The following is a 25,411-nucleotide window of genomic DNA, read 5'->3' as shown; positions in this document are numbered from 1 at the left end:
TGGAACAACAATTTTAGCAATCATTACAATGATGACCGCTGTCATACATCGCTGTTCAAGTCATATGGACCATTAACCCCGCCAGCGCATAAATCAATGAAACCAACGGGTTTTCCTGTTGATCTAATATTCTTCCGACAGAGAGCTGTGAATTGTTCCCATTCCAAGTGCGACAGCTCTGCTTATTTATTCAACTAAAAATAGGCTGCTTTGGAGAGCGTAATATTTTTTGGACATTTATTATATCAATTTATCAATATATTAATATATCAAAATATAAATATATCAATATATTAATATATCAATATAACAATATATCCATATGTCAATATATCAGGAATTCTCAAATAAATTGATAAATGAAGTTATACTTCCCTTTCATAGCTGTAAACCTCTAAAAAGAGAAATCCCCAATAAGATATACTGTTATTTGTATTATGTATATATATATATATATTTATATATAAGTTTATTATCGAAGATTCAACACTACTTATGTTAAAAATACATATTGTACGTCTTAAGTTTATGATTCTATGTTGATTTTCTTGGTTGTTGTTGTTGTTGTTGTTGTTGTTGTTATTGGGACTCTTGTTCTGCTCTTTATTTGATTTTTAACGAAATTTCAAATTTCATAAAACGAATATGTGATGCTTATATGTGGGTCGAATGCATAATAATTGCATTTAGATCATGTAGATGATGTACACGTAGTGTGGGCTAGGGGTAGGAAATGCCTGAAAGTACTCGTATATGATGAGTTGATAAGTAGGTATTTTCGTATGTAGTATGAGATGAAGGAATTCTCCGCTATGCTTTAGGGCCTAATACATCGAGATATGTGTGCTTCGTTTAGATACAGATACAAGATACAATTAGTTAAGTACAATTACGATAATTATTGTTCAACTTGTGTGTGTGTGTGTATTGAATATATCAATATATCAATATATCAGATTTGCATTTAGATATTCGTTTTCAAATTGGATTTAATTGTAATTTTAATTTCTTTGCTTTGTATTTAGATGGTATATATTATCAGTGTGTATATGACACACGTCCGTATAAAATGAATTTACGTCTACTTACAATGTAAAAATGTTTTGGTTTGTGCTTGTCGGTATTCGATTTAGTTCTCCCCTCGAAAGATTCTACTTTTTGCTTTGTGTTCAGTTTCTGTTTCTGTTTCGTTTCTGCTAACCTTACAAATAGCCCAATAGCCATCGGGAAGCACATAATGCTCACTCGCACTCGCCATCTGCTGCTGGCCAGGTAATCCTCTCAAGCGAACAAATCTCTTAATACTTCAATGAAAACTGTTAAATTCACTCTCTTCGTCTACAGAGCATAATATTTATATAAAATTAAAAAAATGTAATTGATTTATTTTATTTTGGGTTTTAGATATTTCCAAACTATTCCCTCTGATGCTTGCTGGGAGCAGCTGCTCCAACTGGCCAAGGCCTCCTAGGCAATATTGTGCACCTTCGCCGACAGGCAATTGTGCACGACGAATACAACGGGCTTGGGGCAGCATTCCATGTCCAGTTCCTGCAATAAGGGAATATGGGTTCAATTGCCTAGTTCACAATAATTTGCAGAGACTCACGATTTCGCCATCCTCGCCAAAGTCCAAATACAACATGCGGGCGCCATCGTCCGCGGATCCTTTCAACTTATCGAAGGCGAACTGCCAGAGCTGCGTCTTGGTGGTCGCCGACGCCGCTGTGGGCGTGGACGAGGCGAAGCCGCCGCAGTCGTATAAGAAGAAGCCGCGATTTATGTGCACAACCAATTGACACTGCCTGCCCTGGTAGAGGCAGCGAAAGGAGAACTCCCGCTGCAAATTGACCGCCTGATGGGAGCCCTGGACCAGAGCACGCGCCCACGCAGCCATGTCGCGGTGCGTCTCCGAGCGCAGCCAATAGACCAGGACGCCCCGCGCCGTGCCGCACCGCACGCAAAACACCGTTGTCTGCTGGCCCTGTTGTTGGAGGTTAGGTTGAAAAATATAATTCATTAGATCATCAACTTTCTCTCTCTCTCTCACTCCATCTCTATCTCTCTCTACTCACATTTAGGGACGAGTTGTTGCCAGCGCCGGCCAGGCGGGTTGTGGCCAGCGCATAGCTCTCCACGGGACGACTCCAGGCTTCCACGGACCAGGGCGCGCTCTCGTAGACCCGAAACTCCCGCTCGGTGACTGCCACGAAAATGGGCAGCCATTTGTCGCTCTCGTCAGAGCTCTCCGAGCTGGACCGTCCGCTCGGCTGAGGAATTATAAATATTGTATGATGGAATGTCAGCTACAATTTATCATATTACTTATTTATAGCCCGAGTCTAAAAATGACTCTATTAGATGAAAGGCTTTTGGGCTGAAGCGCCCAGAGTTGGGGGGAAACTTACACTTACCACCTCGCCGGCGACGCCTCCGCTGGTGGATGTGCCACTGCCGCCGCTGGCTGCGCCGCTGCCTCCGCCGCCGCCGGCGCTGCCAGAGCTGCCACCGCCTCCACTTAGGCGCTTGCTAAGCCAGCCAATGTGCTTGAGCTCCCCGATGAGCGCCGAGAGCGCACGATTCGCCTCGAGCAGGGAGCGCTGCGTGCTGCTGCTCATGGCCGAGTGGAGCGCATTGAACCAGACCAAAGCTTCCGCGGAGTCGGCCGCACGCAGGATGCACGAGTGCACGCCATCCGGCGAATGGAGTTCCAGGCAGCGGTTCTCTGCAAGTGCCAAGAGCAGTTCGATTTCTGGATTAGCTTAGCCCATAGACCAGACCAAGGACCACTCACCCGGATCGATGTACTTGAGATTGCGCGCCAGATGCGTCAGCTGCAACGGGATGTAGCGCGTGTCGGCACGCGGCGTTGTCTTGGGCGTCGGCGCTGGCGGAGATGTGGGCGCGCCCGGACCCAGTGGGCAAAGGAACGCGCGCTGCAGCTCCCAGCCCACCTCAGATATAATGCTCGCCTTGCGAAAATAGGGCGTCACCTCGCGCAGAAATTTAACTGCAAATACAGACATCAATGTACGGAACACATGAATATGCATATATGCAAGCCAAAGGAATTCAAGCCATCGCCCTCTGCGTGTGCATCAGGCAGTCTCTATGTGTGTGTGTGTGTGTGTGTGTGTGCGTGTGGTGACAGCAGCCACAGCATCCCAGGCAGCATTCAATCAGCCAGTCCCTGCCAACGTCAGAGCGTCAAACACAAACGTTGCGGCATAAATTCATTAGAGTTTCCGCTCCATTTTTATTCGATTTTGCACACATGCCCCGGACCAAAGACACGCACAGTGACACAAAAGCAACTGCCAGGCGTTGCACTTGAGTTGCACAATCCAAGTTAATTTCTATAAAAGGGAGTGAAACTGCCCTAAGGACTGCCTCAGTTTGCTATCCTTAAGCGATTTCAGTCTGCGACTTTCTTAAGCGAATAATTGCTCGAATAATTATGGCATCGCTCTGAGGGAGCGAAAGGCATTTGCTTACGGATCAGAGTTAAATCCAATAATAACAATAACAATGAGAGTGCTACAGTCGAGAGTGCTACAATAAGCCCTGCCGAGGTATTGTTGTGGAAGTTGTTGAATAACTTTTCTGTTTCATTCCTGCTTCCATGAATAGCGCATAAAATATATATGTATAAATTTGGAACAGTGAATTGAGCTATCTAAAATATATTTTACTCTTAATTTATTTATAGAAAATACACTAATTGAGGTTATTGAATAACTTTATACTTATACATACGGAACATAATAAAGATCGATAATGTGTTAATCGATTTTAAATTAAGTATGGACAAGTTATGGATTGTCTTATGAGATCATAATTTGAATATACTGTTGGAGAATTTTCCTCACATGCCACCATGCCACCAACCAATTATACATATTAAATTACCATTTGATATGGGTTTAAGGTATACATACATAGGAATATATAAAAAGGTAAATTTACTGCATATCTGGAATATAATTTAGTTTATAATATTCCTTTTTCTATGTACTCCTTTTTCTATTTTACTCTAAAGCTAAGTTTTACTGTATTCATAAAATAACTCGTTATAAAATTTAAGTTTTAGTTCTACAACTCTTGCCCCACTGTGCAGCTGCAATGCAAATTCTGAGCGCAGGTGGTTTGTAGTAGATAGATACTCGTTTATCTGACTCTCGAGTCCGCTGTGTGGGTGTGTGTGCTTGCCTCTCTGTGTTTGTGTGTGTGTGTGTGTGTGTAGGTGTAGGATTGCGCCTTCCGCCCACAACATTTGCACATTTCCGTTGGCGACGCTGTTGTCGTTCGAGTGATTTGGAAATTCAATTTTCACACTTAATGCCAACTGTTGGCAGCGCCTTGCGGTTGGTGGGTGGTCGGAGTGGGTCGGGGTGCCTCAGCATCGTGCGCATAGCCCCAACTAATTAGAGCAGACCGGGCTGAAGTAACCGTCTCACGGGCGGCCCTGCCGACAGTACGAGACTCGCAGCAGCAGTGGCTCACTAATTGCTTGGCATTTACGTGCGCCAAATGGGCTACGAGTGGACGTTGCCTCTAAGCTGGCAGCTCAGCAAACATTTACATATAGAAATATGCAACCGACGACCAAGCAGACAAACAAACAAACTACTGAGTGGGAAACAGCAAAAAATGTTGCCTAGCGTGAGGCGCTGCTGGCCGGCTTAGCGAGGGGCGGAGGCGTGGCTGGTAAGCCTGAAGTGCACTGAAATCCAAACAACAAAACGCAAAAGTTTAGAAACAACAATAACAACTGTAATAAGTTGTGCAAATTTTTGCATTTCAGTGTAAATAAAGTTGCAATTGCAGCAAACAGAAAACAGAAAACGAAAAGCGGAAAACTGAAAACTGAAAGCTGAAAAAATAAAAGCAAACATAAACATAAATAAACAATTCTACTGCGAATGCTGTAAGCCGAATGTAAACTAGTCCTAATACCTTTGCCACATACACATACACTTCAAGCAAACAACAACCAGCTCTGACCTGCGCCCAGCCCGAAAGCCAAACAATTATTAACTATTTACATACATTTAAGCACATATGAATATTAACAAAAATAATCTGAAATGTCATTTGCACTGAAATATAATGGTAATTGCAGAAAAGCAATTGCTTTCAGCTAATATATAGTACAATTAAATATTTAAATCTAAATATTTAACTAGAGATTAATGAATGACAACAATTATTTGAAACGTAATTTGTATTAAAATATAAAGGTATAAAGGAAAGGGATTGTTTTCAGCTAATATAAAGTATAATTAAATACTTAAAATATTTTTATTTAATAGTTAATTATATATTAGTGAATATTAACTCAATTATATAAAATATAATTTCTACTGAATTGTAAAGGTAGTTGGAATTAAGAGATGGCAGCGAATGTGTTTAGCTATATATTTATAGTAAAAGAAGATATTTATAAATATAATTTAAATTATTGAATTCCGCATGTAACCAAAGTTTGTATTTATTATATTGTTACTGAATTAATTTGAAAGCTGCAGCAATTGAATTATGTATGGCATAACATCAAAACATTGAAATTGAGAGATTTTCTGGCAGTGCAACAATTTTGAACTGCCTTGGTTTCCGTTGTGCTTCGTTATTTTTGCAAAAATGTCTTGAATACTTTCATCGCATCGACTTTTCTGGCAACGTCTGGATCCCAAAAGACCCCCTTAGCCCGCTCAAATTATTCAGCTGGGCGCACTGAAGCCACAATGAGGAGCGCCTTTACGTTGTTGCAATTCAACAATCGTTCAATATTTTTGTATTATATGACATCATTTAATGCATTAAATGACAATGTTTAATTAGGTGTCAATATTTAATCTGTTACAGGTCAATATTTAATTAATTAATAATTAATAAATAAACAATATATTTAAATATTAATATTCAATAATTAATATGACAATGTTTAATTAATTAAATCAAATTATAATTTGTAATGCATTTAATTAAATGTCAATATTTAATTAATTAAATCAAATGAAATAAATGAAATAAATTACTGTATGCTTTAATATCTGAATATTTTCGATTATATTGGCTTATATAAGCTTATTGAAAATATCTTTGTAGAAATTTGGGGAGAATTGATGGTAGCTCAGGCTCTATATGTTTAAAGGCTTTATATTTGTTCATTTAATTAGTTTATTATTTATTGATTTCATTATGTGACTTTGACTTTAATGTAGACAACAAAGTTATCTGCGCGCTTTTAGAGATGAACCTGTCTTGTCTATCAAGGAATAGAAGCTCTTAGTAGAGAGCGTAGCAGAATAATACATATGAATGTATGAGAGGTTTGCTTATCTGTATGCGTATAAGAGGGAGCATCATTGAAATGATTTTTAGCTCCTCTTATACTCTCATATGCTCAGCCAAACATCAACCTTCTATTGGCACATATATTAAATCGTAATAAGAAAATGAAATTTTTCGTATATTTTTGGACTTGGGACATTAGAATTGGGTCATTGGACTTGGAACCCATCAACCAGACCCCCGACTAATACTCTAATTTAAGAGAGGTGATTCTTCCTAGAGATTAGCTTGTAAAGAGATTTTGGTCATTCATTCCGACTTCTCTTACTTAAATTTATTTAAAAGTAATATAAAGTGTAAATGTCATACAAAATATAGATTTTTAAAGATAATATTTTTAAATATTAAAAAAAAATAACAATAATATTTAACCTTAAAATGAGCTGTAGTATCTATAGGATTTAAAAGAATAATAATATTAAATAAATTTAATTCAAAATATATTTAAAGTGTTACATAAATGTATATACATTTGCAAGATTTTTGTAGCAATAATATATTCTTATGCTAAAAAATAAACACTATTCAAATAGTTAAGCAATTAGATAACTTGAAAATAATTATTTGTAAAATGTTTTCTCTATGTTGTTTTATTTCATTTTAGTTTTTTTCTCCCTCTCAAAAATAGAGCGAAAGTTGCATAAAGCACAAGTGGAGATTAGTTTTTACACCTTTGGCAAGGCAACGTGAAACGGTGGGGGCAGGAAGGGGAGCGGCACCTGACCGCCCGCATAAATCAAGCCGGAAAGTAGCCAAAGTGGGCGTGGCGTGGCATGGCGTGGCGATGGGCGCACAAATATGATATCAAGTGCAGGCGGCGTTGCTGGCGCTCTCGCAAATCGTGCGTTAAAACTTTGCACAAAGTTTTTAGAGTAAAATCTCACGCGCTGCGTTCCGGAAAGGAAGAAGAATTTGTTTTTGGGGGGAGCGCGGGAGGGGCACAAGGAGAGCTGGAGCGTGGGCTAGGCGGGTTTTCAGATGCGGGCTCTGTTCAGCCGGCTGGCAGACCCACAAAAGTATGCCAAGCTGTAAAAACCATTGCTAATGGACTTTTGGTAGGCAGGCAGTGTGAATGGGCGAGAGCGAGGGCGAGGCAGAGGCGGATGCAGAGGCAGAGGGATGTGGCCGACTGAATCCTTAGCCAACTGTCGTCGTCGACGCCTTTTGCCTGGGCGACGAAATCTGCCGTTGACATTTGGCAGTTGGAGTTTGGATTTTGTGCAACTGGACGGCAAAAGTTGGGGCACAGAATCCCAGTTACAGCCGGCAGCTTATTTAAATTACAATAAGACGGCTGAGTCGACGACGACTACGACGACTACGACGACGGCAACGACAACGGCCAACTCGACTCAATGGAGGCGAACGCCTGAGTCTGGCAAACAACTTGGCCAAGTTGTAAATTGAAGTTCGAGCCAAAGGCAGAGGCAAGGGCAAAGGCAGAAGAATCGAGGACTAAGTCTGCCTGAGCCAGAGCCAGAGCCAGAGCCCGTGGAGCAGCAGATCGCTGTTAAGCATTTACGCCGTGCGATTGCCCTTTTGGCTGTGATTTTGCCAGGGATTGTCATGGTAATGCTAATGGATGCTTGTGCCATTTTACGTGCTTATAGATCTGGGCCAATTTAATTTAATGAACCGCCTCATTCAAATTATGAAAGCTGCCTAAATATGCACACACATACACACTCACACAAACAGCAATATAACAAAAGGCACAATTTGCATACGCTCACTGTCGAGGGATATGTTGACTGGCTAATCCAAGTTGTAACTATGAAATAAATGTAAGGAAATATATAAGAAATGCATAATATGAGAAATGTAAGGAAAAGAAACTTAAAAGTTATACTAAATTGGCAAACTTAAAGGCAATCTAATAACTTTATTTGTTAAAGATTATATGCATATAAATAAGTAAATGATGAACAAAAGTGCTAAAATGCATATATAATATATATATAATAAAAAAGATATTAAATATGTATGAAACTGCCAGCGAATACATTAAAATAATAGTCATAAAAAATAATAAACTTAAAAAATAAAATAAATAATAATTGTATACATTTAAAAATAATTTATTTGGTATATACATATGTATACATATATTTTAGTATATTTATTTATTACTTCATTTCCTTATTTATATCATTAACTTTAGCCTATTAACAGGCTTATATTATTCGGCTGAGTAAATTCTACAACTATAAATTGCTTATATTAAAATAAATTTAACAAACATTCTTTAAAATGAGAGCCTGTCATTAAATTGGGTTTAATGTAAGACACATATTTCACATTTATGAGTTACGAAAGCTTCATTGGGTGCTTAGTGGTATTAACTCCTAATTTATAGCCGTGATTAGAAGACATCCATTAGCTGACTGCTTCAAGGAGTCATTAATGTTTTTTTTTTTTTTTTTTTAGCAATATTTACAGGAAAAATTTACAAATGAATACTTTGTATAATATGTATATTTGTGAGCTAAAATATTAAAAAACAATTGCATACAAAATAATTTTTAATTCACGACTTTGAGTTGAATTTAAAATTCTGTGCTTACTGAAAACTAATTAAATTAATATTAAATTAATCACATTTGATGAAGCCAATATAATAAATTAAATTAAAGATACATAACTCCTAAGCAAAAACTTTCTTAACATTAATAAATTATATTATAAATAATAAATAATAAATAATAAATAATAAATAATAAATAATAAATAATAAATAAAAAATAATAAAAAATAAAATAATAAATAATAAAAAAATATTCACTGATAGCAATATTTTAAGTATAATAAATATTGTTGATAAATACAACATAAATTTCTAAAGTAAAATTAAATATTTTATAATTAAAGTAAGTGTCTACACGGTTGTGTTTAACTGCAATCACAGGTAAATGATAATATTTATTGACATTCAGTCAAGCCTAAAGTAATATTATTTTATTTTTACGTACATATATATGAATGCCATGGAGTAGAGCATTGCAAATGCGACAAATGACTTTTGATTAGTTTCTCGACATTTATTCGCTCTTAATTTTTGGGGCGACAAAACTTTGGCGAAATGGATCAGCGACATGTGCGAGCAGCTCGTCAGCTGCCTAGCATGCGGCTCACGTTGGCGATGACGGCGATGACGACGAAGCCGTCATGGGCATCGAAACGGACGTGGACGTAGAAGTCGGGGCGAAGATGGAGGCGGAGGTGGAGGTGGAGACGTGCACAGAGGGCCCAGGGCGTGGGTGGAGCTGGAGGTTGTTTCATATTAAAGCGTCGTTAACATTGAGCTTGATGGCTGCTTTGATGGGCTTCGATATGTTTTTAAATGCGCAAATATTGCGACTCGTGTCCCATTTGCATTGCCCGGGCAAGAGTTATCGTTATCATAGCCGAAATATAAGCGCAGCCGACCTTGCGACCGTTACTGAATTCTGATGTAGAATCCCTGCCGACCCCTGGCAGGCCAGCCGGAGCTACAGTTATGTACTATAAAAGCGAGTGCACCCACAGCAGCCAGTCACACACCGTTAACAATCGTTCGACGAGCAGCAATGAAGAGCTTTACCGGAATATTCCTGATGCTTCTGCTGGCCGCGGCCAGCTCAGCAATGCCGCAGCGCCGCCAGCTGAAGAGCCAGCGTCAAGTGGAGCTAGCCAGCACGCCGTATCCAGCGGCTGGCTTCCGGCCAAAGATACCGTTCGATCTGCCCAGCGAGAGGCAGCCCAAGCTGGAGGAGCCACTGGCCACGACAACGGCGCCATCGGCCAAGACTGAAGTGGAAGACTTTGGCATCACGGAGGAGCAAGCGACCACAACGGAGCTCTTGGAGCAAGAGGTACAGGTGAATGCACGCACACCAGCCAACACCTATGGAGCACCCGACCAGCCCGAAGATACCGTGGAGGTGGTGGCCCAGGCACCCGCTCGAGACTTTCAGCCACCCGTTCGCGAGGCTGCGCAGGATTTTGCCGCTGTTGCCATTGATGGCATTGCTGGTGAACAGCAGCCTGTTGCTGATCTGCCTGCCCTGGACCAGCCCGAGACGACGCTGAGCGAGGAGCAGGAGGAGCTGTCCACCACCGAGATTGCCCTCAAAGTGGCCGCCACACCCGCCAACACCTACGGAGCACCCAACACACCCGCTCGAAGCTATGGCGCACCCGAGCTGGAGGAGCTCGACAACGAACTGGAAACGGAGGAGTCGCAGGTGGAGCTGGTCGAGGAGGCGGAGCAGGAGCTGAACGCCGCTACCCTTGGTCTGTCCAGCGGCCGCCTCGTGCTGCTGCCCATCAACGCCGCCGGTGCCCAGTTCGGCCGCCTCCTGCTCGCAGTGGAGCAGCCCCAGCAGCAGCCCCTCAGACGCCAACGTGTGCGCAGCGAGCGACTCCGCTTGCGCCGCCACTAAATCCAGCCAAACCAAATCCAACTCTCTGATATACGAACTAGAAATGGTATTAAATATTTGCAGGCAGCCTTTAAGCACTTGTTTGTTATCCAGCTGTGCCGGAAATGGAAGTAGAAGTAGAAATGGAAGTGGAAATGGAAGTGCAATTGGAATTGGCTGCTGCAACAGAGTCAATTCTCCAATTCTCCATTCGATGTGCGTGTTTGCACACAGATGGAAGTTGGCGCAGCTAAATTGTCCTCCATGGTTCATTGCATTGTTTATGCGTTCTGTTTGCCATTAGACTCGAGTCGAGTTGTGTCGAGTCGAGTCGAGTCGAGTCTCACGTCTGGCACAGTCAATTGCCTAATTGATGCTTATTGCAGTTCCTACACTTGGCAGTAAATCGTTGTCGGGGGAGCGAGCGCTTTGTCGAATATCAAATACTTCCAGCTAGAGCAAATAATCCGTGGCAGTGAATGGAGAGTGGAATCACTCTGCAGTGATGGTGATAGATGCTCCTGAGCAGCACGCAATGCAGTCTCTCTAGCAGAGAATCCGATTATGGAGTGTATTCCGGAGTATCTTCCAGTTGATCAGCTCGCTTTGCCGGGCTATGCGTTGTGCCTCTTGGCACTTCGGCTGATGGAAATATAGTGCGTAGCATTCATTTTAATTCGCACGGCAGTGGCAACAAGGGTTTTGCTGCTGCCACGCCCACGCCGCCCAGGCCGCCCACACTGGCATGGCAACTATGTATTTTGGGGCCGTTTTGATCAAATGGAAAGAAAACTTTTCTCATTACTCATTGCCAAGCCAAGGCAAACAAACAAACCAACGAACCGACCGAGCCAGGCCAACAGACCAGCGCAACTAACGGCAGTCAACAACTAAGAGTCAACAGGCAGGGGGCGGGCCGGGTTCGAGTTGATGGGGGATTTATAACAGTACACAGCTGCAGCAGCAGCAGCAACAGCATCAGCAGCAATAGCAATTGCAATAGCAATAGCATCAACAAGAGCAACAGCATCAGCCGGCTGTAGCTTTCCATTTTCTACTGACTAATCCCACGTATGTAGTGCTACGGCTACACTGAGCGAAACTAGACTACTGAATACAAATGAAAATTGACTTACCTTTTTAGAGCTTTAGAGATTTCAGCTAATTTATTGCATTTTAAGTAGATTTAAGCAAGATGAACTTCTCTTGAGATTATCTGAACACAACAGTAACTTTTTTTCACAGTGTACAGTCATGCTGTACACTGAGTGAAAGGAGTATACTGATTGCAAATGAATTTTAGCCAAATTTACTGTTTCCAGCTAATATATAGCATATGAAACAGCTTTAAAGAGTCAACTGAAATTATTTTAAGTTTTCTATACACAATACCAACATTTTTGGGTAGTGTACGGGCATGTAGTACCGACTAATCCAGCGTACAGCTACCTCAATGTAGCATGTTTTACATATTACAATTTGACCAAATTTCCTTCACTTTTATATATCTATTTTTAAAGTCAAGTTTTGCACAGTGTATAGCCGTGTTCCCCTTTTTTGCACAGTGTATAATTATGTTGAACTAACTAATCTAAGGAACGACTACACTGAGTAAAACAAATGAACAAATTTCCATAACAACACATAGACTTCTGTGGAAATGATCTATTATATCAGTTTAAGAATCGCAAATTTTGTTGCACAGTGTATAAGAGCTTCCTGTTCGTTAGCTCTACTCACTGGCAATTTTTAGAGCACTCACTCGCTCCATTTTTTTTTTTTTTTTTTTTTTTTTTTTTATATGTATATGTATCTATCTTCCGTCCAACTATGGACAAATGTTTTGGGCAAATAAGAATGTCGGGTTTAAGCATGTTTCAAAATTTACTGGGGATTGAGTGCACGTACCTTCCAGGTCCACGACACGGCCGGCACGCTTGAGAGCACGCACCGCCTCGTCGTGGGTGGCGTCGCGCAGCTCCTCGCCGTTCACGGTGAGTATGGCATCGCCCACGTAGAGGCCCTTGGCCTGGTCGGCGGCCATGCCCCGAAAGATCTTTGAGATGAGGATGGGCATGCGATTCTCGCGGCCGCCCTTGATGGATATGCCCAGGCCGTTGTTGTCCGACTTGATGATGCGCACATGGCGCTTCTGATTGGCCACATGGTCAGGTACATCGCACATATCCAGGCCGCCGGCGTCCGCATTATTGTTGTTGTTCAGGCAAAGGTCGCCGTTGTCGTTGCTGCCGGTGCCAGTGCCCACAGAGCCATCCAGCTCCGTGTCCTGAACCACCATGCCCTGTAACGAGGCGGAGCTGGGCAGCGTTCCATTCTGACTGGCGCCTCCTCCGCCGCTGTGATTGCTTCTATAAGGGATGAGATACGTACATGTAACACACTCTCTCTCTCCCTCTCTCTCTCTCTCCTTCTCTCTCTCTCTCTCTCTCTCTCTCTCTCTCTCTCTTTCTGATCATACATACCCCAGCGTGCCGTTGAGTGTTGTGGATTGACCGTCGCTGGCATGATTCGTCGAGTCGCACGACTCATCCAAGCTAACGGCCAGGAAATCCGTTTCCAGCGTCACCATCACTCGATACCAGGAGCCACGCACGCGCGTCTCCAGATTGCCGCAGCGCATTCCCGACGGCGACGGCGAGTGCTGCTGCGGTATGGGCTGCTGTGCCGCTGGCGGCGCACGCCCCAAACTCGACGATTCCACCATGATGCTAGCTTACAATGGTTGCCGGGCAGAACAATCTACATTGCAGCGCGTTTGGAATCTGAAATAAACAAAATAAATCAGAGCATTAGAAAACAAAGTACAACAGATGATATATAGGAATACTTTATATATTTCATTATATATCATATATAGGAATCCTTTATATATATCCATTAAATATATATATATAGAACTTTTATTCCTTTGAGACAGTTGCTGCGCAATAAGAATTCTCCCTCTTTGAGTTTCGCACACGCAAATTGTCATTTGCCATTACTTAGGGGGGGAGAGCTCTTCGTTTTTTCATGTCTGAAATTCAATTATCATTTCTGTCCGTAACTCCTTCGCTTTTTAGTACTCCCCCCTCTTTTTTAACAACTTCCATTACTTTTACTTAATGTCAACCCTCTGCCTGCCTCTCCCATATTTAATCACAATCTTTACCTTTTGCAAATCACAGTTCTTTAATTTTATTTGCGTTTTAATGTCAGGTCTAGGTATTCTATTCTATCGTCTTCTTTTGCCCTGTGGCATAATTTGCGCTTTCTATTTTATTCATTTCTCTTTGTGCGTCTCATTTTATATCATTTACCTTTCTCCCTGAGCGTCTACATCGCTCACACTTTCTTTTTCACACTGTTTCACTTTTGTCTCTCATTTTCTTTCTCCCACACACACACACACCCCATCTCTCGCTCTTTCTCAGTAGCTCAATCTATCTCGCTTTCTTTCGCTCTCTCTCTCTCTCTCTCTCTCTCTCTGCCTTTCTCTCTATATCGCTGTCTCTATGTTTCTCTGATTCTCTTTCTCTATTTTTCTCGTTCCTTCTCTCTATCTCCCATTCCCTGCCTTTCATTCCTATCATTATTCTCACTATAGCGTTTTCTTAATTAACTTACTTTTACCTTTATTCATCTCTATTTTTAATAATTTATAAATCGTTTTATGTTCCCTCTCTTTCTTTATTTTTCTCCTCCTCTATCTCTACTAGTCCGCCGCCAATAAGAGAAAGGAAAGTAATGGAAATATAACGATTTCCTTTGCCATTTCAATACGAGAAATATCCCCCCGTTGGTTGGATTTGGAGCACTGACACCTTAATTTCCTTGCGCTGCCAGAGAGCATTAGTCAGCTCAATATTAATTTAGACAGGCGGCTGTCAGAGGTGAAAACAATTGGGGTCTTAGCGGATCTCAAATGAAGTGTCCACAAGGCAGCCACAAATTTGGGACAGGACGCCACAACATTTGTCATTGTTTTCTGGCCACGATTTATTGCATTCCACGCACAGAGCCCGGCTCCAAGCAGAACTGGAGCAGCCAAATGGACTTGGAGTGAGAGGCAAATAGATGGAATGCAAATGCAGCGAATTGTGCGCATCCTGTGCATCCGGCACATTCACATCCTTTGCAGAAACAGTCGGCAGCATCAGCAGCAGCAGCGGCAGCATCAGCAGCAGTTGCAATTACGCATCTTGTCGCCGCCGCGGGGGGAGTTTTTGTCTGATTTTGTTTTTGACAAGTGACTGTTCCCCCGTTGCCCCCCCTCCACCATTGCCATACGCCTCCTTTGGCCCAACCTCAATAAACAGAGCTTGGGGCAGGCAGACATCAGCTCCGTCTCGCCCTGCATGCGTATGTGTGTGTGTGTGTGTATGTGGCATTTGTATGTACATTTCCGCTGACGCTTGAGCAGGAAGTAATTTTGCCACTGCACTCGGTCTTTGCCTCTGCCGCTGCTGCTGCCTCTGTTGCTGCCACTGGCTCAGCAGACGTCGACGTCGACGTCATCGTCGCCTGAGTCTGTTTACTTTGCAATTTATTGTGCAACATTTGTAATTATTATTGCAATGCTTGCATACTTCTTGGCACTGCTGCCGACCCCTCCCTCCAGCCCCCGCAACCCCTTGGGCAAGGGCTGGCAAAAAGTTTTTGAAAAGCGCCAAGTGTGCGAATCCTTGAGACGGCAATGAAGACGACGACGACGACGACGACGACGACGACGACGAGGACGACGACGACGATGACGGAGTCGTGCACGCCGGAGTTGAAGATGACGACGAAGATGACAACACACTCATAATTGTAAGTAAACATCAACAAATACAAAACACACACGCACACACACACTGGAAGAGTTTTTGTTGTTTATTGGGGGCTGTTTGAGCAACCAGCCCTATAAAATGTGCGTCATAAATATCTATGAATCCAAATTTAATCCGGCCGTAAGGCTAATGCGCCTGAAAACTTCAGCTAAACTCAAACAAGAGCGCATCAAATATTTGTGTAGGTGAAGGTAACTTTGTGAAAAGCCACAATAAAAGACTGTAGCTCGCTTTGTCTGAGCAAGTTTTTTCATTTCATTTTACATTTTAATGAAAAGCTCTTACAAGTTAAGCTCTAGGTATATATATTTATGGCGATATTCTCTAGTAAGGCATTCCATGTGAAAACATAACCAGTCTAGAGCTTGCATACCTCGGATTATTATTCGGCAATGGACAAGATTTTTGTGTAAAGCAACGCGAAAAAGAAACCTAGTCGATTTCTTTCATATTTGCTAATTTTTATACAAAACTCGTTCTGAATTTGGCCATTGAAACGTTCGCAAAGAAAGTTTCTTGAGACATCAAACATCATCGTCAGTCTAGATATCCAGATGAACATTAGTGTCCTTCAGACTGTTCCACCCCCAGGAGCGTTGCATTGATTGCAGATCACATTGGAATGTCCATATTGATCATCAACTTATATACGTCACGATTTCAACTTCTGCCTCTACCTCTGCCTCCTTTGAATATATACAATACTCGATGCTACCTCTTACTTGGAAGCGACCCTTTAACGATTCGAGCAGTGCGAGTTACTAACATAACGCGCACGGCTCAAATCGATAACTTGTCGCTTCCAAGGAAGAGGCACAGGCAGAGGCAGAGGCAGAGGCCGGAATCGAATGATTAAAGCTGGACTCAATACATTGCAACTAACGCAAAATAAAATACGCAGAGCAAAAACAGGTGCCCCGTGGTACGTCATCCCAATCTTGAGGCAAGACGGATCGGTAAGTATCCATACATTCCGCTACGGCTGCAGTGGAATCGTTACTCCATGATGCTTAGCAATCATTTGCAATCCACCATATTGAAATGGAAAAGAGAACAGATGTTGGCCAGAAGGAGACGTTTGAATGATCCATATGGAATGAGCTGGAGCTGCTGTCACTACTGATAATGCTTCTAGCGCTGCTCCTAGTTCCCAGTTTTAATCAGTATATCAATTCCAATCAGGATGCAAATTCAAATCAGAATATACAGTTCCGGTCGAGAGTTGGTTCCAATCGAGATGTCGGTTCCAGACTTCAAATCAAAAAAAAAAAAAAAAATCAAATGGCTCCACACAGATTTTTAATTCCAAATAGGATACCAGTCCCAGGAGAGATGACGTTTCCAGGCAGGATGCCATTCCTAGTCAAGATATCTATACATTCACTAAGACATAATTAATCAAACTACTATTGTATTTCACTTCACATCTAATGTAACACTCACATTTGCAATCTACACACAGTAGGCGTCAACAAATTTACTATATTATACAGTAGTATAGCAGTAAATAAATAAATATAGTCTGTCAGTCAGCCTCAGGCGGACCTGACTATTCAAATCAAAAAAAAAAAAAAAAAATTTTGTTTAGGCAACTATTTTTCACAACTATACATAATTTTTTAGATTTTATTAAAATGTTAAATTTTAAACTTAGCTCTGAACAAATCGAGAGATGATTGTGTACTGAATAGAAAACAGAAATACCAGCGGTACCTGCCTTGCTTACACGAAATCAAATGAAAAGCCTACTTTGCCGATAGAATTATTCCAGCTGAGTTTACTCTGGCTCTTACTATTATCAGTCTGGCATGAGTTAGGGATAGCAAATCGTCGGTAGTGTTTAAGTTAAGGAGAGCCGCACTTAACCGCTCAATTCATTCTCAAATTGCTGCATTATCAAATTGTTATTAAATCATAAGAACTCTGGTTTTTCATTGCATACCAAGTCTATTTAGCGAACATAGAAATCAACATCCTTAATCGAAGATATCGAAAATAGATTTATTTATTTATATTATATTTATATTTATTTATATACTTCCGAATAAAATATATATACATACACATTATTTATATACCGCTAAATATATTTCCTAAATATAAATATATTTCCTATAACAATGAAAGGAGGTGTATACAAAATAGCTTTTGTGCCCCATTCAATAATTAAACAAACTTATATAGCTTACCTAAATAATGAAAGTACAAGTTTTTGCTTTTATAAATTATAAGCACAACGAATTAATAGGGCTAACAAGTTTCACACTTAGCCCCTGGCTAAGACGATTCGGCATTTTGCCAACTTTGGCTTCTGACTGGAGACAAACTTTATAAAAAGTTTTATTTTAACTAGGCAGATAAGGTATGCTATTACAGGACAATAAACTTAAATAAATCATTTACAAATAATATTATTTGTATATACAAAATCCAAAAGAAAATCTTTATAGTATTTAAGAGTATTTTATTTTCATATTTGTCTATTAAGCTACTTTGAGTACACTGTACAACATGGACTCTGTCTTTCGAGCAGAATGATGATTGGGATAAGAATATTTTTAGAATTAAATTCTGAGCACGTCCCTTAAAAACGTGTACAGCTTTCACGAAAGTGCAAATTAAAAGTCAAGAAAGAATATAATTGTATATTCCGGAAAATTAAAAATCGGGGAATACCGTTTTTTTTTCTAAACTTTAATTTTAATTTAAGGCTTAAGCCAATTGAAGTAAGCTAGCACAAATTTATTAAATTTTTTAGATAAGAGTATTTGACATGCAATAAAAAATGACATTAGCAGCATTTTTAAGCATTTGTAATCTCATTTCTAAATCATAAGAGCCTTCATTAACTGTGTATAAAAATAGCCTTTCGAATAATCTCAGGTCAAGTCTTTTTAAAAAATATAAGTATATATTACACGCTATATAATGCTGCAACTCTGGTGACTACCCTCGCTGCTTGGCAGCCTGACAGTGCTGTTGCCCCACTAAATGCCCGTGGCAGTTGAACCTGTTAGCTGTTGGCACCTCCAGCCGAGCTGGCGACTAACTAATCAACGCGCTGTGACTAATTAGGCAAAGGCCGTGTGGCAATCCAAAAATCAAATCGAAATATTAATAGCTTGCGGCATAAACAATGTTTTGCCACGTTGGCAGGTTGCTTTTGTTTATTTTTGTTTGCCGTCGCTGTTATTGTTTTTCTTTCTTTTTCTCTATATTCTCGTTGCTGTTGTTGTTGTTGTTGCGTTGGCTGCTTAATAAGCGCCGGACGTAGCTTGTCGCCGGAGCCGTCTGCCGACTGCGGGGCAATTTTTCATGCTGCGCTTTGGCTAATTTAATGCTAGGCGGTCATAAATTATGCGGCCCCGAAAAGTAGGCAACAAAAAGAGCAGAAACGAAAAGCCTGGGAAATGGCAGCAGCTGCTGCAGCAAGCACAAAAACTCACACACACACAAAAAGCGACACACACACTCATGTGTTTGCAACTTGCATTCAACTCGAAATTTTATGCGCGCTTTTCAGTAATAACGGTTTTTTGTTAACTTTTTTATTTTGATTTCTTTTTTTTTGGTTTTGGTTTTGTTTTAAACTTTTTCATTGCTGCGTTTGCGTTTGCGTTTGGTTTTTTGTGCCAATTTTTTGTTCTTTCGAAAAAATGTAAAATATGCGAAGCATTTCAGCACTGGGATGTTTCTGTATTGATATACGTATGTGTGGGTGTGCGTGTGTGTGTGTTTGTTTGGGTGTGTACAAGAAAGAGTGTGAGAGGTGGCAATAAATACGCAAGCGTTTGCCTTGAAGTGTTTGCCACGACACTTTGCCCCAAGCCCAGCACCGGCTGCCACTTAGCCATATATGTATCTATATATATACATATTTATGCATATATATATACGTGTGTGTGTCTGCGTGTGGGAAGTTTTGTGGCTACGCCATCAAAAAGTCATAAAATCATAATTTGTAAACGAGAATTTATTTCGAAAAATATTTATGACTTGCTCCTTTGCTGTTTCACTCGCGAGCATTCGCGGAATGTGTGCGTGCCTGTGTGTGTGCGTGTGTGTCAGTGTGTGTGTGGAGGTTTGCGCATGGTGCTTGCTTCATTACGGTCATGTCTGCTGCTGGCACCCAATTGCGTTGTCCTCATCCTCATCCCCATCCTGGCCATTTGCTACCATTAATTTGATGTCAACCTTGGCAAACGTTTGCTTCTTGTCCGCTTTCATTCCGCAATCTGCTCTATAGATAAATCGGTTCAATTGACTTTATGCACTCGCATGTAACAAACCAACTGCGAACTACGTACATATAGCAGGCACCGCAATGCATTTAGCTCGATAACATCTGATTGAGCTCGCCCACAACTGCCGCAAATGCAGCCGAAGTGGATCAATTACTTTGATAATCCGATATCTCACACTGAAAGCTTTAACTTCAACGTAAGTAATATGATATTCCTCATATACTATATAAATTATGTTCTTTATCTTTAAATTGTATAAATAAAATTAAAATTATATACAATTTGACTATTAATGTTCTTTATAAAGCTGAATTTTTCCTATATACAAAATAAGTTAGTTTCATCTAATGTAGAGTATAATCAACTACTATTGATTATAAAAATTAAATATTATAATATTTTGAAAATATATTATATTTATAATTTATAAATTTAATTTTTTTTTAAATGAATAATATGAAATGAGAAAAAAAAATAACACAAATTTATATTTTATAAATCAATTATTCTCTTGGCTCTTCTATGCGCTTCTCACAAAATCAACTAAGATAGGCAAATCTTATGCAAAACCTAAATAATTTTTTTTTTATCGAGATATACACTATATTCTGAATATATACATTTCACTCGAGAGTCCACAAATGATATATCATGTGCCCCATGATTATTTGGAAAGTGAATGTCAAAGAGGAATATTGTTTATTCAACTACTTCTATACGAGTTCCATTATTTTTCGATAAGTACAAGCTCACACGGCACACTCACACGTACACATACACACACACACACAACCTGTCAATCACATGGCGCAAACGTTTGGCCTTGACACCAGCAACCACTTGCCACCGGCCAACGGTTGGTCGGATTGGTATGGAGCAGCAGTCGGAGTTGGAGTTGGAGTCGGAGCGCGATGCCAAGCAGTTCGCGTCCACGCAATCTCTGCCACCGCCACACGTGGCCCACAGTGCCCCAGTGGGGCAGCACAGCCCACTGCCATGAGCCAATCCGTGTGGCATGCCTCTTAATCATTCTTAACAATGCGGCGTTGGCATTGCCGTCGATGTGCGCATTAAGCAGGCAGCTCGCTCAACTGGTGGCAATCGATATATGCTTATATAAAGCGTCTACATAATGTACCGCATTTAGTTATAAATTGTACACTAATGATCTTTAAATATACATAATGCCACAGCACACACACACACACACACACACACACACACACACACACACACACACACACGCACACAAGGGTGGATACAGGCAGTGCTAATGCTTTACTCATTCAATTTAGTTTTTTGCTTCGAAAGAAACTCAAATGGAAGCAAATCTCTTGTTGGATTTGGAATGCAAACTTGGCTGAAGTTGTTATGTAAGAGGATAATTTTGGTATACTATATATTAAAACTAATATATTAATATTTCAATAAATATCTCTGTATATCTCAAGTAAGTTCTCTGCTTTTACTGTTGATTTTTTTTTTTTTTTTTTTTTTTTGAAGAAAAATTACATAGCTTTGTAAATAGAACGAACTTAAAAACACAGTTCAATAAAGAACACCAGTATATTTGGTTTTGAAATCCTATTGCACAATACAAATATTAATACTGACTTACTTTTTTACTGAGCTACATATGTCTCCATCTTTGACGCATTGACATAATATAATAATATATATTATGAATGGTTTTTGAAAAGAATGAATATATAAATATATTGTATAACTAATGCATGAATTGCTCAGATCAAAGAAAACTCATATGGACCATAAATAAAGTCATGAAAAATATTATTGTAGTTTTACTAAGTTCATGGAAAGGAACAAAGATATTTTCGATTTTCAATGCGTATACGCTCATGTCCAACTCTGAATTTTTTACTTGCTGACAAAATATTGAGAATCTCACAATTTTGCATATTTAATAATAGGTTTTTCTTTAAACTTTAATTGTTAGTAATCTGATGTTATGATGAGACAGCAATTCAAACAAAATCCCATGTTCAAATCGGAAAATCATACTTCATTTTTGAATATTGTAGCACGAATTTAAACTTTAAGCTTTAATTTTTGTTAGCCATCTAATACAATAAGTTAAATAGTTGATATTATACTTTTAATTATATATTGGTATTCAATTGAATACATATGAATATATATAGTATACACGAGTATATATGTACATAAATATACATCTAATATAATTCCAATCTTGTACTAGTTAACTATATTCTCAATTTCAGCTCCCACTCCAAGTAATTGTGAATTCTTGATACACCCAGGCAAAATAATTTGGTTTAGCTTTGTTTTTCTCAGTCCCAACACAGCTTAAGCCAACTTGTTATTTCTGTATATTATTATAGGTGTTTTTCTAGCTGTTGCTGTAGTTGTTGTTGTTATTATTGTTATTGGTGCCCGTGCTCGCCCACTTATAAGTCCGCTATTGAGTTTTCATATTTATATATGCTATGTGGGTAACCGCAAAGCCGCCATAAAAGCCAAAAACAAATCTGAGAGACAGGCACACGCACTTTCACACTCACACATATGTGGACACACGTGGATTTTCAGATTTCTATACAGGCCCAATAAAGCGCCCATCTACCCCATGTCAACATGCCGAACTGACCTGACCCGACCTGACAAATTATTCAGCATTGATTAATTATGAAAATGCGTTTATATTGATTGTACTCTTTGTGTATGAATGTGTGTGTGCGTGGGTGTATGTGTGTGTTCGTGCTTGTTCGATTCCAGCATGCCAGCCATTCGTGCCTGTTTATGTATATTAGTTGAACTCATGGCAGTCGCACGCTGGGGCGAGTTGCCCCATAACAATTACCAAGTGCTGATTGTGGCCAATGCTGGGATTATTATTGTGTACTGCCGCTGGCAAACAGACACACTCCATGCCACGACCACGCCCACGCCTACGGCCCCTCCCACTTCTCCAAATCAGGCAAATATGCCGAACGAGGCAACTGCGACAAATGGAAATGTGTGCAGCTGCTGTGCGACTGCGGGCCTCTGTAATCTCTGTGAAAGGCAGGTGAGCGAGAACGTCATCATGGCACGGCGCGTCGTCGCCTTTTCTACTTATTAATTGCCAGTGTCTTGGCATAATTTCCACTCATTTGTCTGTTGAATGCAAGTGGCTGCCATTGTTCCACAAAAGTCAAGAATCTGCTCACGTACGCCATGAATGGGAGGCTAACAAGCAGCAGGAGAGGTGGGGAGAGGGGCAAGCCGAGAGAGAGAGAGAGAGCAGGGGAGGCGCAGAGGTGTCTGGTTGGCTGGTTGAAATGCAAAATGTGATGATGCAGCTTCATTAAGTGCAATTTAAGTGCAATATCTTTCTTGGGCCGCTTCAGCTCCACTCAACCCAGCCCAGAGCTCGGTTCCATTGCTCCATTGCGAGCTGATGAAAGGCGTGATGACAAAAGGTGCACGGACCGAGAGGGGGAGCGCAAAGATGAAGCCGAAGTTGAGCTAACTGAATGATGCGGACGAGCGCAATGTTCTCATTCCCTAATGCAAGTAATTGCTCGACGCTCTGATTAAGTTTAAGTTGAGCGCAATTTGGGCTTCTGTCTTCCTGCAAATGCTAAGCCAAAAAGCGGATTAAGTGCTCTCAAATGTAATTTACACGTTGAATTTAAGAGTGACCTTAGAAATGTAAATGCTTTCGCAGTCTTGCAAGCTGCTCTAATAGCCTGCACTAATGTGGGGAGATTATAGAATATAAAATGTATTCTAAATAAAACTGTATTTCATACTAAAAGCAAGTCCTTAAGTGTTTGTTTATGCTCGCATATTCTCAGTTTTAACGGCTTTCATTATAGACTAAAGCCTTGGCATCACTAGATTAAGCACAAGGAGACAGACAGAGGGAAAGAGAGTGGGAGAGAGAGAGAAAAGAAATTACAGTTATCTGTCAGCATACATCGTCAAATGCATGTCAATTATGACTTAAATGCTTAATGCTAATGCCGGCAAAAAGACGCTGGGCTAAGGACAGCGCATTGACAGGTGGCAGGGGTAAGAGCACTGCCAGGGGGACGAGGGACGCATGATGGCAAAGTGGCAACGCCAACGCCAACGCTAACGCTAACGCCAACGACAGCGCCGCAGATGATGTTGATGAATGCCGATAGTAAACGGAATTAACTTTCACGCAACATAACGACGTTGACGTCGACGTTCGCGTCGCCAGCGACGACGCTCCAACAACTTGAATGAAAGAAAAAGCTTACGCTAATGTCAGACAACGGTGCAGAGCACAACTGGAAAAAGCTTTTCGGCAAGCGCGCGTAGTAAATGTGCGGGTGTAGGTGGAGCATGGTTGATGGGCGGACGGGCGGCTAGCTGACTGCCTGGCTGCCTGCTGGCTAGCTGGCTGGTTTAACTGGTTGTATGGCTGTGGGCGGCTGTTGGGTGCGAGGGTGGGTTGAGGGGGCATAAGTCAAACAAACGACGCCGATGACATCGGCGTAGCCGACAGCGCGTTGCGCTTGGTTAGAGCCAGAGCCTAGCCTATAAATGTTTGTAAATTAATAAACAAATCATGCCCGCCCCTTCCTTACCTTAGCTTCTCCGCTCGCAGTGCTGGTGTTGGTAAATTTAAATGCTTTTTGGCTCGACGGAAAACAATTAATGCAAAAACTTGGCAGCGACTTACTAAAGGGGGGGAGACGAAGGCGCATGCGCTAAAACTTGCTGCACTGAAGCATTTCTATACACTCACGCACACAGTCACAGCACGCGACTTGTGCGTCTCTGTGTGAGTGTGTGTACTAAGGATTTTCGTTGTAAAATTATTTTTATTTTTATGGCACTGTTCGGTTTTGCTTATATTTGACTGATAACAAATCTATTTACTTTAAATAACCACTGGAAACAGGCAGAATAACAGTAGCTGAAACAACAATGGCAGCCAATTATTAACTATTATTATTTCGTCTAGCGCTTTTTTTTATTATTATTGTTTGTGTAGCAGAAAGCTACGGCGGCAACGGCGACGCAAGCTTTAGCTTAAACGACGCGCAGCAAACCCGTTACCGTTAGAAAATGAACAGCGACTGAGGTTGCAATGCTGGAACAGCCAGCAGCAAGCGGCGCTTGGCTAGAGCTTTCACTGCCAGCGTCGGCGTTGGCGTCAGCGTCATCGTTGCCGTTGTTGGTGGAGAAGTCTATTAGTATTGGTATATTGCTATTGCTTGGCCGGCAGCAGCAGAGCAACACGGTTAACAGTCATGTTAACAGAGCAAACTGTTATTGTGTAACAGGCGTGTGCAGTGCTGCCACACGATTTGTTGTTGATGTCGAATAGTGATGCCAGATCGCCTACTTAGCTGGCAATGCTGTAAACTTACAGCTGAGCGCACTTGGCGCTAAATTTGAAATTTATTATGAAAATTTGATTTTAATTGTAGGTGTTTATGTATAAACATACACTCCGTATACAAATAATTACTTTATTAGCTATTAATTAGCGATTTCATTTAAAATTACGTAATTTTTATGTCTTGCTTTGATATTCAGCCAGCCATATAAATTTTAGCTGCTAACAAAGTGTTTATATACA

General features: G+C 40.8%; 2 protein-coding genes across 4 annotated transcripts; one reads left to right on the top strand and one right to left on the bottom strand.

Moving 5' to 3' along the window:
• Positions 1–452: 452 nt before the first annotated feature.
• Positions 453–24,924, bottom strand: Syn1 (Syntrophin-like 1). 3 transcript variants are annotated; one of them, XM_018008661.2, is made up of 8 exons: positions 24,411–24,924; positions 13,238–13,537; positions 12,663–13,123; positions 2,795–3,010; positions 2,409–2,725; positions 2,076–2,270; positions 1,610–1,984; positions 453–1,551 (listed from the first exon to the last, which is right to left on the bottom strand). In XM_018008661.2, the coding sequence occupies exons 2-8, from the start codon at positions 13,477–13,479 to the stop codon at positions 1,468–1,470; spliced, it is 1,890 nt and encodes a 629-aa protein (XP_017864150.1). In that variant the 5' UTR covers positions 13,480–13,537; positions 24,411–24,924; the 3' UTR covers positions 453–1,467. The 3 variants fall into 3 exon arrangements, with proteins under 3 accessions (XP_017864150.1, XP_017864151.1, XP_089322690.1); XM_018008662.2 differs by having other exon boundaries at positions 2,415–2,725; XM_089466564.1 differs by having other exon boundaries at positions 24,706–24,924.
• Positions 9,875–10,849, top strand: LOC108614505 (uncharacterized). Its single transcript, XM_018008663.2, has one exon. The coding sequence runs from the start codon at positions 9,921–9,923 to the stop codon at positions 10,773–10,775; it is 855 nt and encodes a 284-aa protein (XP_017864152.1). The 5' UTR covers positions 9,875–9,920; the 3' UTR covers positions 10,776–10,849.
• Positions 24,925–25,411: the final 487 nt, after the last annotated feature.

This window comes from Drosophila arizonae, chromosome 4, assembly GCF_054131065.1.
Source record: "Drosophila arizonae isolate 15081-1271.41 chromosome 4, UAZ_ARI_1.0, whole genome shotgun sequence".
Taxonomy (NCBI): Eukaryota; Metazoa; Arthropoda; class Insecta; order Diptera; family Drosophilidae; genus Drosophila; species Drosophila arizonae.
The sequence above is the reverse complement of the archived record's forward strand: the minus strand, read 5'-3'. Positions and strand labels throughout refer to the sequence as shown.